At 40.0% G+C, this 15,771-nt stretch overlaps 1 protein-coding gene across 7 annotated transcripts in view; it reads right to left on the bottom strand.

The window, feature by feature from the left end:
- The window catches only part of CTBP1 (C-terminal binding protein 1), a 189,332-nt gene that overhangs the window by 19,288 nt on the left and 154,273 nt on the right, over positions 1-15,771 (bottom strand). For all 7 annotated transcript variants that reach the window (XM_054293190.1, XM_054293189.1, XM_054293196.1 and 4 more), the window contains 2 exons: positions 7,330-7,474; positions 3,291-3,497 (listed from right to left, as the gene is read on the bottom strand). In XM_054293190.1, the coding sequence (XP_054149165.1) occupies positions 3,291-3,497; positions 7,330-7,474 (352 nt within the window). The remainder of the gene's footprint in view (positions 1-3,290; positions 3,498-7,329; positions 7,475-15,771) is intronic.

The following is a 15,771-nucleotide window of genomic DNA, read 5'->3' as shown; positions in this document are numbered from 1 at the left end:
TTCTTGGGTGAGGAAATGCATTAGTCATCAGCATTTCTCACTGAGAAGGAAGGGAAAGGGATTGCAACTTCACTGCTGTAAAATTATCATTAGAGCAGAACCAGGGCCAGATGTCTATTCAGCCAAGTACTTACATGCTGCTGCTGATAAATATTCCTCCTTAAAAAAACCCACAAACCTCCATATTTCTAGATACAAGGTGAAAAGGCAGCTTTTTTTGTTTTCTTTTCTAAATGTGGGACTTACTATCCACACTTGTGATGCAACACTTAAAATGTAGGACACTGGACAGTAATAAAGATTAAAAGTGACAAAGACAGCTGTTAATTGATGTGATATTATTATTTATGTAAAGCTCAAAGAGTCAGACACTTCACAAAGACAGAAAGAGGCAAGGGCCGTGCCCTGAGGAGCTCAGGGGCTAACCAAACAACACAACAATGACGGATGGGCTCCAACAAGCACATGAAGGAGGCATTATGCTATTGAGTCCCTGCTTATCTTCAAGCTCAATACAAGCAGAGGATGAGAGATGGGGTTAACTTTAAAGGAGGAACACAGAGTAATAGGATTAAGCAGGACAGACCAAGTGTCAAAGCAGGAATATGCATGAGAGCAGGGAGAGAGAGTGGGTGATGGAAGGAAGGCAAGTGAGTCACGAAACTTGGCTAGATCAGTGGATAAGGAAGTGAGTGGCTGAAACTCTGGAGACACAGTCATTCCCCAGCACAGAGATGGGCAGGAGCTAGGGTGTTTCTCTTTGGCAAGGAGTAAAGCCCAGGAGCAGATGTTGAGAAGGTCTGCAGTTAGCTGTTGCAGCAGCGGTGATAAACTGAAGCAACCCACTGCTGAAGAGAGCACAAGTTCTAAGACAAGAACAGACAAACACAGTTGTGGCTGAGAGGAGATGATCTCAGACACACACTGAGGACAAAGGACAGAAACTGAGACACCACACAGAAACAGAGCAAAGGGCCGAGCAACAGATGATGAGAACTGTTTATTTTGTGTGTAATACATCCACTTTGTAGCATCTGGGTGGATCATCACTTCTGACACTGACATGCCTAAATAATAAACTGAGGCAAAACTCCAGATGTGGGGAGAGGCCACTAGTGAAGAAACACCACCTAAGGACAACAGTCTCTGGGTGTAAAGGCATGTTTGAGTCTGAAACTCAACACAGCTAACCTCTAGCAGTGAGCTGGACTAGAAAAGGGTGCACATCACAGCCTAAGTGCCTGAAGTGCTCACACAGAAATTCTGGTACATCTTCTAAGTCCACATTTTTACTCTTCATTAATACATAGATTCAGAGGAGTTTGTTAGAACAGGTCTGACTCAAACTGTTGTGCCTATTCACACACATGCACAAGAAGGAAGAGGGGAAGTTTTCAAAAGTGACTTTACAATTTAGTATTCTTTGAATATTCTATGGTAGGAAATAGATTGGAACAACACAAGGCTAGAGATAATGACTGGTCAAAAACTACAACAGAAGCGTGCCCTTAAAAATCAGATTTTACTAGCCTTTTTAGTGTAACATGCACACAAAAGGCTTGCTTTTTACAACTACAACCAAAACCTAGCATTTTGTAAAGCTTTATAGGCATACTGGCAATCTGATTACCTATTTATTCCTCTATACTTTTCAGTCATTGAGAACAAAACCAGCAAAACTCACTTAAGGAAGTCAATGATGAAAGAGTTTTTCTTTCTAATCTCAAGTCTGAATTTGTTCAGTAAAAACACCAAACTGAATTACAGCAGTACAGATATCTCCAGCAAACATGCACACTGCATGTGAGCCAAAGCTTAAGTTTCAAAAACCAGGTATGCATTTCCATTTTGGGAACACTGCAGGCAACTGTCTATGACTTAGGTACAGATGCTGTGACCGTGAGCACAATAATCATTGTGTGTTTTAATGAGATGCATAATTACGTTAGTATAGATTTGAGAAAGCAGCTTCATGTCATGACTAACTTCTTGAAAATCATATTTTAAAGGCAATTCTTTGGTTGTGAAGATGGTTCTGGTGTACTGCATGCTCGTTTAAATGAGCACTATGTAACACCAGGCTATTTTCAGCTTCCAAAAGTAAGAGTTCGAGGCTGGAGTTACTTGACAGCAATGTGTAACTGGAGCAGTCATTTAAATATGATGCTTTGTTGTCAAAATCATATTACTAATTCCTGTGGATGAATAGCACAGCAATTACATCCACAGTCTATCAGATCTGTGTAAGACAAGCACATGACTGAATAATTTTTATATAGAAACTGACTTGCTTGTTTTTCTTCTCTACTCCTGTAACAGACAGTAATTAATTCATCTCTAGCAAGCCTGTCCATCTGCTGGATGCTGAAAAACATTTAGGGTCACTCAGAGAGGTAAGTAGGTGATTTTATTAGGTCTGGAAGCATTTCAAAATTTCTTGCATATATTCTTCCTCTCATTAGAGTTGAAATACAATTTCACATTCAGCTCAATCAAATGCACACAAGAACTGCTCTGCAGGGTGTTACCGAAGCCAAGACTTTTTAGTTATGTAAAAAACTGAAAAAGGAAGAAAGTCCAAACAAAATCAGATATGAAAATGGATAAGGGATAAAACATACATGTAACAGGGCTGAAGTAGGAGGATTCTTGTCCTGGAAAAGGGAAGTGATGGTGTCTCCTGTTACAAGTAGGCAATATGGCAACAGAAAGATGCTGCCATCTTATTGCAGGGCTTCCATACTGTTGTCTCCTTATTGCAAAAGTTTCATACCTTCTTAGTGCTTCTCATGGGCAGCTCCTCCAAGCATTGACTCTTACTCTTTCACAAAGCACCCAACTGACCCCAGTTCCCTTCTCGCCCAGCCACCCCACTCTTTTATACACTCTTCTTCTCAGTGCTTACAGCTGTGGCCTGTTAAAGTCAGGCCTGTTCCTAATCTCTGATAATTGGCCCAGCTGCAACTCCTTAGGGGTAAGATCACTGTCTAGACTATTGTATTTTCTTATATTCTATCCCTCTACAGAAAGACATACAGAAACTCAAAGAAATGAGAGAACATTAAAATAAGTTTTCTGAGGAAAAGGGAGAACATTAGAGTTATATAATCTACGGGAATAAACGCTTGCCACGGAGTGACCAAACGTTCCATTTCTACAGCTCCAATCCTCCCTTTTCAAAGCAATGGCAGCAAGGAGCACGAGAGCCCCCGTGAGGAGAACGTACCCAATCCTCCCTTTTCAAAGCAATGGCAGCAAGGAGCACGAGAGCCCCCGTGAGGAGAACGTACCCAGCCCGATGATGCCCAGCGTCTCCCCTCGGATGCGGGCCGCCCCCGAGGCCACCTCCCGGATCTGCTCCACGCTCTGCACGCGCGTGCCCTCGCGCAGGGCCTGGTGCAGCCAGGTGGTTCTCCTGTACAGGTTCAGGATGTGGCACATGGTGGAATCCGCTGTCTCCTCCACGGAGGCGGCTGGCACGTTGCACACGGCGATCCCTGCGGGCGGCAAGGACAGGAGGCCAGTTGCCAAACAAATTCATTTCTTCCATTTAACAGCAATACAGGAGCGTGATGTTTGAAGCCAACACCTATTTCAACATGTCTTGCACAAATACTGAGCTTCTGACTGTAATGGCAGGCAGAGTACCTGACATAATAGTTGACAACTATGTGCCAACTTATTTCTCTGATTTTTTTATTACTAATTATCATGCTTTTATTTTATCATGCTTTTAATTTTTATTGCAAACTAAGACACTGAATCACATAAGGAAAGCACTGAAGATATCTGTTTAGAACACGGTAAGCATTTTACATTTCCACTGAGCTTGGTGCTTTGAATAACCAAGAGAAACCTGCCTTGCTCTCAACAGTGTGGTCAATGATCAGAGTTTAGGTTTAATTGTGAGTTAGCCTTCCACCACTGGACAAATACCTTCCCAAAACCTATCTGTGCAAATTAAAAAAGGATAAAATAATTTATAAAGCCTTCACAGGACAACTGTTAGTAATTCCACATCATGTGTAGGTAATCATGATACAGGGAAGGACAATCTGTCACACATTGCACAGAGGTTTTTAGAATTACAACAAACCACACCCCAGTCCTTTTTTGGTCCCCCACATTAAAGGGAACCCATCTAATCGTCAATAGGAAAATGCAAAATCTGCTTCTCCATGGCATGCAAAGGTAATGACAAATAAGTCCATGTTCCTAACAGCTGAAAAGTCACCAGCTGAAACTAGCATAACATCGAGCAGCCTAAATTGTTACAGCCATAGAAAAGTTTGGAAGGTGGATTATTGATTCAAGACTCACAATAAGCCTATTTTACTTCAAAAACAAAAGCAACAAGTGATTGTAACTACATGCAAGCTATACCATTCTGCTTTTTACCTCCCAGTACTCAACAGACAGTGGTTAAGCAAAATGCTTGAAAAACTTTGTGTCCTTTTGGACTTGTCTCTCTTCAGTCTTTCCATGTACTGCATGTTCTCTCTCTAATCACCAGCTCCCACAAATGTTTGTGTCTCAGTTCCGCTGACTGAGACAACAAACAGCACGCAGTATAATTTCATGGTGGAGAAGAAAAAAAAGTGTTTCGTATCCTAAAAACACCCAAGAACTGTTTTTACTGTTTGGGATTTTACATAACTAGATATTCAGTAAGTCCTCAGCTAATGCCAGAACATCTTAAGAAGCAAAGAAGAAGAATAAACATTCTCTTCAAAAATATGACAAATAATAAGCTCATGCTATATTTATCTGTTTTACATTCAAATGCCTTTATTCTGCTGCCCAGTACTCTTTTACAGCTTTCTCTACATCCCTAAAAACCTGCACAAGGAACTTACAGCACTATTTTTCTTTCCTCTGCTGCAGAGATAAGCCTGTCTGCTGAGTCACTGCCCTTAAGACTTACAAGAAGATATACCAGCATCATTTGCTGGAATATTCATCTTGGCATCCTGCTAACATCAACGGTAGAAGGAAATTCACCATTTTTAGAATGGGGAAAAAAGCTTGACTGGGAGGGAGATGAAAGACTGAAAAATAACATCCCTCTAAGTACCTCACATTAAACACTTGCATTTGTTTATACAAAAAAAGTCTTTCATGGAGCAACAATGCAGGTTTTAGATGGCAACGTAAATTAAATAAATGTGTCTCCTAATAGCTGCCATCAACAAAATTATGCTTTAAAAGGAGCTTAAAGAATTATATTATGTATTTGGGAAGAAGAGCAATATACCTTCTTCCCTAATAGGTTTCCTTAGGAAACTGAGGGAACAAAAGTCAGATAAATTCTCTCCTGAACAGCAGGAATTTATTTTTCTCAATTTTTCTTCAACTCTAAAAGCACTCATTTTTGAAAGGCAGAGATATAGCAAACCACAAAAAGCAGCAAGAGAGAGGCAAGGAAATGAAGAGACATTTCACATGGGAAAAGACAGCACACTCTCATCTCATATCCACTGATCAATGCTCCCTTCCCTTTCCCACTGCTTTCAGTGATTTTGTGCACAGGTTCAATGCTGAAAAAAGCAGGTGGTAACAGGCATTACCTGGCTCCCACTTCACTGGCATTCAGCTACACCCACAATTGTATGTATTTTCTAGTCAACTATTAATAAAGTGCAGAAAAAGCATGTTTTATCCAAGAAACACATATTTTCATGCTTTGTAAGAAGATTAAAAGTGCTAATATAAAATAATGCTTAATAGGAAAAGCTGGTAACAAACCCATGTGCCAGCTCTACGAAAAATAAGAAGTTACTACAGAAGTTCAGGAATACATTGGACTCTGGTCTAAATCTACATTTCAAAAGCAAATCAAAGCCTTTTATAAAGAGCAAATCACTCTCACATTACCTCCTTAAGATTTGCATTACTTACACCAGTTCAACAAATGGAAGGTTCTTTGTCTCAGTAATGTTTCATCCCAGCCATTTCACCCAAACTTAATATTAAAATCAGAGATTTTACTGGAATCTTTCCACCATTTACTGGCTTTTGACAGAGTGGACAACAATATTTTGTAAATTAAAGGATACACAACCATGACCCTTAACTTTATAACTCAGTCTAACACAAGACAGGAACTGAGTAATAAGGAAGGTGGCCATTCAGCATTTCATATGAACAAGAATTTCCCAAATCTGCTGTGTACTCTAGCTTGAAGAATTATGTGGCTGCATTTAGGATGTAACCTGGGTTACAAGCCAGCACAGAGACCTGCAGAAGAGACAGCCAGCAAACCTTCAAAGATCTTCCCCTTATCAGGGATTTTCTCCACAAACCGGGCTCCTGACTGGTCTGAGCTTTGATCTGCACCTACAGTTTGGCTTTGGATCTAGGATTCTACCCCAGGCCACTCTCTCCACACACACAGGTTTTTTCTGAGGCTCACAACACATGTCTGACTGTGGCACCAGCTAAAGCAGGCAAAACACAGCCTTGCCCCCTGTCAGCCCTGACCTGGCCTTCATAAAACTCAGCAAGGAGCGGTTAAGGCTCTGCCACCATTACCACAGGTGAATATTCTTTTACCATTAGCTGACAAACAGACCACACTACAGCTCCTCACCACGTCACTGGGGCTATTGCTAGGACTCAGCACTGCCACACTGAAATAAATGTTTCCAAGATCTTTCCAGAGCAGAATGGGAAACATACTTGGTCTCCACAATCTTGGAAAAGAAAATCTTTACTCCAAGTGGTCTGACCTGACCTTTAGATTACAGATAGGAGGTAGTTTAACCTAAAGACAAGTACAGATGAGATAGTTGCTTTTCTTACAGTCAAACATCAAGCACCACCTCTTCATAGTTCCAGTAGCTGAATTTATTCTGAAGAAGTAACAACTGATTCTCCTACAAAACTGGTATTTCTATTTTATGGACTGGTTTAGTACTAAATCTCATGCATCATAAATAAGTCTCAGACAGTTGATAATGATCTCATTTTTTATTCAAACAGAAGTAGTATGCCAAAATGATGGAATTATATTTTGTAATTAGATTACAGCAGAAGTAGTTAAAATATACAATTGGGGTAAAAAAGAAAGAGATGAAAAATTATGGCCTTTCTCCTTGGGTTTATATTGAGCAGGCAGATTGTCATCCTGCCACAAAGCTGTTAATATTATCACTTAATTAACTAATGCTAGTATCTCCATAATGAGTTTTATACTCTGATGGGAAAATTATACAGCTTACATATGATAGTAGTATAAAATACACAGAACACATTAATACAAAGATTTAGATGCTATCAGATTTCTAGAGGCAAGTATAAGATGCAAAATAAAGTCTGTAATAGCCATACCTAAATCTCCAGCAGATTTGATGTCAATATTATCAAAACCACTGCCAATTCGGACAATTATTCGAAGTGCTTTAAATTTCTCCAGGTCTTCTCGAGTTAAAGTTATAGTGTGATACATCAGGGCACCCACTGCTTCATTTAGTACCTAGAAATTAAATGAAGAAAAAACAATTGGCTTTTTTTTGCTTTCACAGAATCTCAGCTTAATCTCATACACATATTCTCAAGTATAAAAGACAGTAAAAGCATTAAATACAGATTCAGGGGTTTTTTTAAAGGTTACTTTTCTAAATATCTCTTGGTAAGTCTTTTTCATTTAAGTCTCCACTCTAGCATGATGGGATCAGGTTCCAAAGAACTACATGATCTGTACTTGTGTTCTCAGTAAGAGGAAAAGCTCTCCTCATTGCCCAGGAAATGCTCTGCACTGCTGACCCCAGCCCAAGTGCCACTGGATGCATCTGCACACACAGAGCAAACACTCCCACAAACAGGGAGCATTTCATGCCTAGGCAGCTGATATTCAGCTCTGAACGGAGGAACAGAGCAGAGTCTCTATACAGGCACCCACTGCCCAATTAAACCACTGCACACCTGAACAGAAAACATTCAGCGACCACAAACCCCTCTGACAACAGACTGAAATTGGTCACTTCACACACAAAACCAAAAGTGTTTGCCCCTCAGTTCACTGACACTGCAAATAAGCTCTCACTGACAGAAAACTGGATGTCACATAAATTGGTATTAACTGAGATGCCAAACTTGACATTATCCAGGAAAATCCAAAGCCTCTGAGAAATGAGAAATTGCACGAAAGCAAAAATGCTGCAGAAAAAACCCCCAAACTTGTGAGAGCACCAAAAAAGCAAAAATAAAAGAGTCAAATTAACAAATTAAATTATGTTAGAGTGCATCCAACCCACACAACAGCACTTAAAACCAAGAGGTGTGGAGTAAGGAGAGGGAGAAGGGGTGTGGAGAATGGAGCCAGACCTGCCCCAGCAGTTTTGAATTCTGCTACCCAACAGTGACACTGCACCCCACACAGGTGATATCAATTTATTTTTCACACAGCAGAGAGTATTTTCCTCTTTATCTGCAAATTGCAGGATTTTACTTCTTCAAAACACTTCCCTGTGCTTGCACCTTCAATGCTCTAGCTAATATCCTAATGGTTCTACAAGACACAAAACATGCACCAATCATTTCAGCAGCTAAGCCAGCTGTAATGAATTCAAGAGATTCCTATGACACACTTCACATAAAAGTTCTGCAGAGGCTCTTAATTTCTTTTGCAGACTTTTGGGTCTGGTACATGCACAGATTCTGTCATCTGGATTATTTCTGCTCATAGGAGCATTTCCTAGTGCAGTGCAAGGTCAGTAAAAATAATCAACATACATAATTTTTAAAAAAACCATTGCAGCAAAGCAGAGTCTTGCACACAGAGGATTACAACTGCTGGAACCAAGGATCTGCAACAGCGTTTAAAAATACATAAAGAAAAAAATTAAAGAAAATAAAATCAAACCCCATAAAAAATGAAAGAAAAGCACTTATTACTGAATACTTCACAAAATTATTTATGCTATTTTAACATTGTTTCTGGACTGAGAACTTCAGTTCTAACTCAGATAAAGACAAGATTCCTTTGAGCAGAATTTGCATTTACTAGTAAGAACTGCAAAAAACATTACAAATTACACATCCTTCAAGAATTCAGCTACAACATAATTCAAAGACCAGCTGTAGGCTCAGATCTTATAAAATGATTACACACACACAAAACTCCTTGATTTTAATGGTGCAAACAAGTCCTTTGGAGACAGCATGCAGCAGCTCCCAGTCAGAAAGACTGCACTCACAGGATGTGTTACCTTGAGCTGTTACACAGGGCTAATAAAAACCCAACACAGTTTTTGGGTTTGCTTTTCCAGTGACATTGCAGCTGGCATGGACCAAGCCTGGGGTATCCCACACAAGAACCAGTCTCTCTTAGGAAAGGAAAGCCCACCTAAACGCCCTCAGGTTATTTCTGCTCCCACTAGCGGCTGAAATAAAACTGTTCAAGGATCTCCCAGCCTCAGTGTGTGGAAATTTCTTCAAATTCAGTTGCAGCACTTGTTGCTTCAAGCCTCAAGGTCAAGTTAAGATACCCTGGCTATCTCCAACAAGCCATGTCCCCTGCTCTGTGCTGCACCGCTTACCTTCCCCACCCCTCCCAAGGGCTGTTGTGGATGCTGGGCTGCAGCAGAAACCATCCCCTGTGCGGCTGTCAGATAAGCAGAAACCGAAGCTCAGAATCACAAGGACACACCCCTGAGGCTGTGATGCCAGAGCCTCTCCCAGGCTGGAAAAGGCCCGTGGTGGGTGTGCTCTGGGGGTACATCAAGGACTGCATCCAGCAGGGCTGAAGCACAGCTGAACTGGCTCACACATTCGGGCTTTACAATCAGTGATTCACTTTGGGAGGCAGATTTGCATTTCATAACCATGCATATTTTATTAACCCAGCCAGTCTAGACTGGCATTTGGACTCCAAGAGCACTGGTGTGGACCCATTATGACACAGTTTTTGGGCTCATCTAAGTTATGGCTTGGCACTAGGAGGAGACAGAAAAGTACTGGAAAGCTTGGGAATGTGTTCAATAAAAGGGAAAATATTTCCTAGCTATAGCTTAATGCTGACACTAGCCGTTTCCACAGGCAGTTATTTACCCATCACATGGGATATGGAACAAGCAAATGCAAGTGACAAATCTCTCAGAATTTCTTTTTAGTGACTGAGCCTCTCCTAGGATTATGGGCTAGTTAGCAAGGAAATCCACTGCTAAAATTGTAATACCCTGCAAGTGTGTTTTATCACATTAATTTGATAATTTAATTATGTTACTGCCTTTTGCTACTGGACACATGATAGAAATCTGCCAAAAAGGCAAAAAATAGTAGCAGAAAACCTGAAGTTAGAAACATCCAGCACTGGTGAATGTTAATAATGCCACTTAGATATAAAAAAACAGTGAAACTTTCTGTATTTTGGAATTATTTGCATAAATCATGTTCTCAGTCATTACATATATTATATGCACACAAGAAGTCTGACAAGTCTTACAATGAGTAAAATATAACACATGAAACTGATATCCAGCATAAATATCAACAATTCCACAAAATGAAGTGATCTTTAGAAAAAAATAACTGTGCATAAAAGTAATTCACTGATGATTTAACAAAAGGGATGGATGCATTGCGAAAATCAGGGAGAATAAGTAATTTTTCTCCATCATTTTCCATAACGAACATAATTTTTAACGAATTCAAGAACAATTTTTTACAAGGAGATCAAACTTGTGAGCGAGATAGCAGGCAAGAAATTCCAGAGCAGCCTGAGTATGTGGCAGTCAGACCACGCTCTCTGATGATTTCTTGCAAGGAAAGGCAATGGAAAAACCTGAGAGGAAATGGGCAGAGTCAGCTGTGCTGCTCCAACAGCCACCCCTGCTTCCATCACCCTGCACTGGGCCCTCTGGGAGGAGAGGATCCGAGGCAAAGGCTGAAAAGGGGACATGAGCTGGGCTCCTTCTGGTGCCCAGTTATTATGGAGCTCACCTGCCTGATTTCTGTGCCTTCAGACTTCCTTCCAGCTGCAGCCAGAGCTCAGTGTCCAAAGCCTCTTCATTCCCTGTTCCATGGCTGACAGCTTTTCCCATCACAGCAGCCTGGACAGGTCTTTCTGCTGCTCTTCAAGCTCAACATGACTACTCTGCTTTCACCACATGCCAGGTCACCAAGGCTCTCAGGGAACAGATGGCAGTAGTAGGAGACTTCTATTTCCAAGAATTTTACAAATCCTGAGTACTGATTATCCAAGGTTTAAATCCTTCTAAATGTTCTCCCATCTACATTTTTTCCTCCCTCTTTCAGTACCATACTCTATTTTAGCCTTTATGCCAAACATCACAAAGTCACCACTGTTACATACACATCTCTTTATTTGGGGAAGAACTCTGAGCATCTTGCTTACTTTTAGAAAAACATAAATCACATGCTAAGAACTAAACAGCAAGGCCTTTTATTCTTGGAGCATCTCAAGACACTTCTAGATTTGACTATGAGAGGCTGATCCCAGACACTCATGGATCAAATCCAGAGCATAGAAACATAACATAATACATGAAATGCCAAAATACTTCAGTGTAGAGATGTAAAAAATGATAAATTACAAGATGAATATGACAAACTCTTCATCTTAAAAACAAAAATCATCACTAGAAAGTGCTGTATTTAATCCAGTTCTAGAAACTACAAAGTGTTGCATTTCTTGGACTTGAAATTACATGTGTCATCTCTAAAAAAATTATGTTCCAGTGTCACCAACAGACTTGAAATATTTTGCACGTTTGGGTGGAACAAATGTACTTCACCAAAACGGAGTAAGCCTTGCCTTATTTAACTTGCAAAAAGCAGCTGCATGTTGAATTTGTAACCAATAGTCTGTCACAATAGGCTGCAGAGACTCAGACTGCTCTCAAATCCTCCCTACAGCACTGCAAAGGATCCATGTGAAACCAGCACCACTACAGCTAAAAGGAAAAGCCAGTGTGCTCAAGTGGTATTTAGTGGCTCTCCAAAGCTCTGTTATATTGTATTGCTTTTTACAAGTTCTTGCTTCTCTTTACAAGGTCTCAGCTCCCTGTTAGGTTCCTATGATCCATGGTGCTGCCAGTATCCCACTTATTTCATATAAACTTTACTCAGCCAGGATACTCTCTAGTGAGGACCCTAAACATTAATACTTGAGTTTATACTGTCCATAAATACAAGTATAAATATTTTGCACAAACATAAACAAAACTTACTTGCAGGCTCCTGAAAACACACTCTCTAAAAGCCTATATATCCATACACTATATAAACTACATATATATACACGTGGCATATATATATGATAGCGTATTCCTAGTCTTCTAAAAATTAACATTAAAAATATATATACATACAAATGCATACACACAACTGCATAAATAACCTGTATAGTCCACAACTTCCTTTTAAATACTATATTGAAGCCAGTCTTTCCAAGGCAGGATTTACTGACCATTACATGCAGCTTCAATGACAGAAGTCAATTTGAGAATATAGACTCTGAAAACATTTTTACTGCATAAAAGGCTTCAATGAAAAATCTTTTAGGAGTTCTGTGTGTTAGTTTGTCTATTAATAGGGCTGGACTGTGTCTATTCATAAGGCTGAATTCAGGTCATCTATCAGACACTAGAATGGATTGAAAGGATATTATGGAGTTATGGAAGTCACTGGTGACAACTCCACCCAGTTGTTTCCCAAGTCTCTCACAAGGAGTCTGACCCAAAGCTCATTCGGTTTCGGGACATTTACAAGGTTTTGGATCAGCCCCAAGGTGACAACTTACTCCCAACCAGACCTTATTGTTTAGAACAAGGATGCTTCCTTTCAATCTGTGTTCTTTGAGAATTTAAACCTGATGGAAAACTTAAATGCTTCATCTGCATCATGAATATAAACAGCACTGATGGTGTAAACACAAGCTTTACTGCTAAACAAAGAATTGGAAGCTTGAAAAATTATCTCACTTAACCAAAATCAAAGAGCTGAACAACAGCACCATCCTGAATTTGTCTGCATCAGTTTCAAAACATTTGTCACTTTTCAGCTCCTCTTTGAAATGGTCCTTGATAAAACTGCCATCACTAGAATTGTTTCTATATTTAATTCCTATGTCAAAGTGTGACTGAAAAATTTCAAGTTCTGTTAAACAGGAAGTTCAGATTTAAAGTTTTTTAAACTTAGAACTACAAATATGGAAATGCAGTATCCTTTTGAAAATGATTCCATGTTGGGCTCAGAAAACAGGAGTCCAAGGATCTGACACATTGTACCCCAATCTCTGCTAAGGCCGGGGTTTACCCAGCAGACTGTTCCAAGGACTCCTCACTGCTTTCATCAATGTTCTGGTCAGCTGGGTAAATGCTTGAAGCTGTAAACCCAGTCAACCACACACTTTTTTCTTCTACCTGATTTGCAACAAGATGTAGGAAAGTACATAATTACAGAAAAAAGAAAATGGAAAAATGTACTCAGCCTCAAATAAACTCTTGACTTCTTTCCAGCCTGTACATTTTGTTTTAAAGACCATTCCTAATCAGTTGTGCTTCCTGTCTTTTCATCTGGGTTTGCAAGAATCACTATTTTCTCTCTCCTTGGTTGAAATGCCTATTACCAGCCCTTGCAGATTGTTTATATTTATCCCTCTTGATCTACACAGCACCTCCATGTTACAGAGCACACAGCAAAGGTCAGGAAGCCCAAAAAGCAAAGAACACGAACTCAAAAAAATCCTGGGCAACACAAAGACCTCAAGGGTATGCTTGAGTCTGTTATGCCTTTAAAGGTACAGAAGTGGAAAAGAGCAGCAATACTGCAGGAATCAGAGTGCTGGGTACGCTGCCAAGGAGCCAGGAAAAGCAGCAAACTGTGAATGGCACTGAAACCAAGAGGGATTGGGAAAAAGAGGCAAACAGACAACGGAGCATGAGATAGGGGAAAAAGAAAGTTGACCTGGAATGAGGATGGAAGCAAGCTAAGTGTTTTTAAATAATTTTTTTTTGGATGAACAACTGTATTTTTGGCAGAACAAACCAAAACACTGTGTACACTTGGAAGCAGTCTTAGATAGTTACTGAGAGAACTTATTTACACATCATTAATTGTAAAATAAAAGCCAATTTAACAGTAGTGAGTAACTTTTATAGACAGTAATGCAATCTCCAGTAAGAAATTTGAACACTGAAATCTTAAATATTTTTACCCTAAATGACAGAAGTTTTCTGATAGGATGCAATGAACCGAACTCCCAGTTTTGCCATAAGTTTGACAAACATAATGCTCAACTTCGCACAGCCACATGCAACATCTACAATAAAACAGAACTCAGGGGTTAAGGGATAAAAACATCTATTGCAGCCCTGCAGACTGGCTCAAAAATAAACTGCTTTTTCTAGGCAGAATGGGAAACAAGGAGTGAAACCAAATACCAGTCAAACCTTAGACATGAGTAAATTTCTGAAGGAGCATAATAAATGACCCTAACTACAAAGTTATTTCAAAACATTGGGTCACTCTCAGTAAATGTCAGTATTCATTTAAGCACTGGCAGCCCGATTTTTCAGAAGGAGGGAAATGTATCTTCACCATCCAAGTTGTTTCCCAAAGCAGTGGAATGGGGAACAAATGCCTTGACCTGAGATGAAGCACAGTTCTACTACATGTTATTACTTATTTGCAACTTTACAACCTGTTACTTATTTTCCACAGTTTAATCTCCTCAGCCATAAGAAGTGATTGGCAAATCAACTCTTGGCAGAAGGGAGTTGCTACAGAACTGCAACTCAGTTACCCAGCTGGAGAAAACTTTCTTGAACGAGCACACAGAAAGGTATTTGCTAAAATCCTGCTCCCGACCCTGCACAGAAAGGGCATTGAAATCCTTGCTCCTTTTCCACCTTTCTTTTTGTGTTAAAATCTCTCAGCCTGCTTGCTCCTCTATGGAAAACTAGCTAGCTTCTAGTCTCAAACTTTGCTGTCTCACAAGCTCTAAGTTCTCCTTTCTACTCTGTTTCCTTGAAAAACTGAAATCACAGTATTTTAAAGCAGGTCTTGTCCCTGAAACTCCCCTGACCAGCAGAAATCCCTTGTGCAGGTTCCAAAACGCTCATTTCTCAAACTCTGACTGCTCACACCCCTGTGATCAAGGCTCCACAACTGTGCGAGCTGAGTTAACATGGGCTCCTCCTTTCCTAGAGATCCTTCTGCTGCCTTTCACTCCTTCCCTCCCCATCTGATTCTTGGTTCATGCCTCTCCCCCTGCTCCACTACACTCACCCACCCAAGAGTATCAAACAATGTCCATCACCCTTCTTACCCCATCCTGAACTTCCCAGCCTCTGGCCTGCTCCCTGCAACTTCACATTAAATAGATCTGTATCTGTAGCCTATGGATTCAGTATGTTATCAAAACCTGTATTTCAGCTAACAGGGCAACATCATTTAGTATGGCCACAAATGTGCATTCAGAAATACATGAACAGTTGTGATCCTGCTTTAAAGATGCAACTCTTAATTTTAAAACCTTCTGTGAAAACAATTTTGTATTTAGCAAAGCACCAATCCCAAATAATGTTATTATGCAAACAGTACTAAAATATATATATTCCTCTAAAGATAGGTGAAAAGTAGTCATTTTCCACTGCAGATGAACAGTGAACGCTTTTCACACAGAAGTGAACAGTGCTTAACACTCCATAAAACTGCTCTTTCAGCCTATGTTAAAGGAAAACAACAGTATGATAATGAATTCTAGTTTGTGACTTTTGTTGTAGAAATTTATTACCTCGCAGGTCC

Source organism: Melozone crissalis, unplaced genomic scaffold (assembly GCF_028551555.1).
Source record: "Melozone crissalis strain CALT ecotype California unplaced genomic scaffold, PUWL_Pcris_2 ptg000132l_1, whole genome shotgun sequence".
In the NCBI taxonomy this organism is placed as follows: domain Eukaryota; kingdom Metazoa; phylum Chordata; class Aves; order Passeriformes; family Passerellidae; genus Melozone; species Melozone crissalis.
The sequence above is the reverse complement of the archived record's forward strand: the minus strand, read 5'-3'. Positions and strand labels throughout refer to the sequence as shown.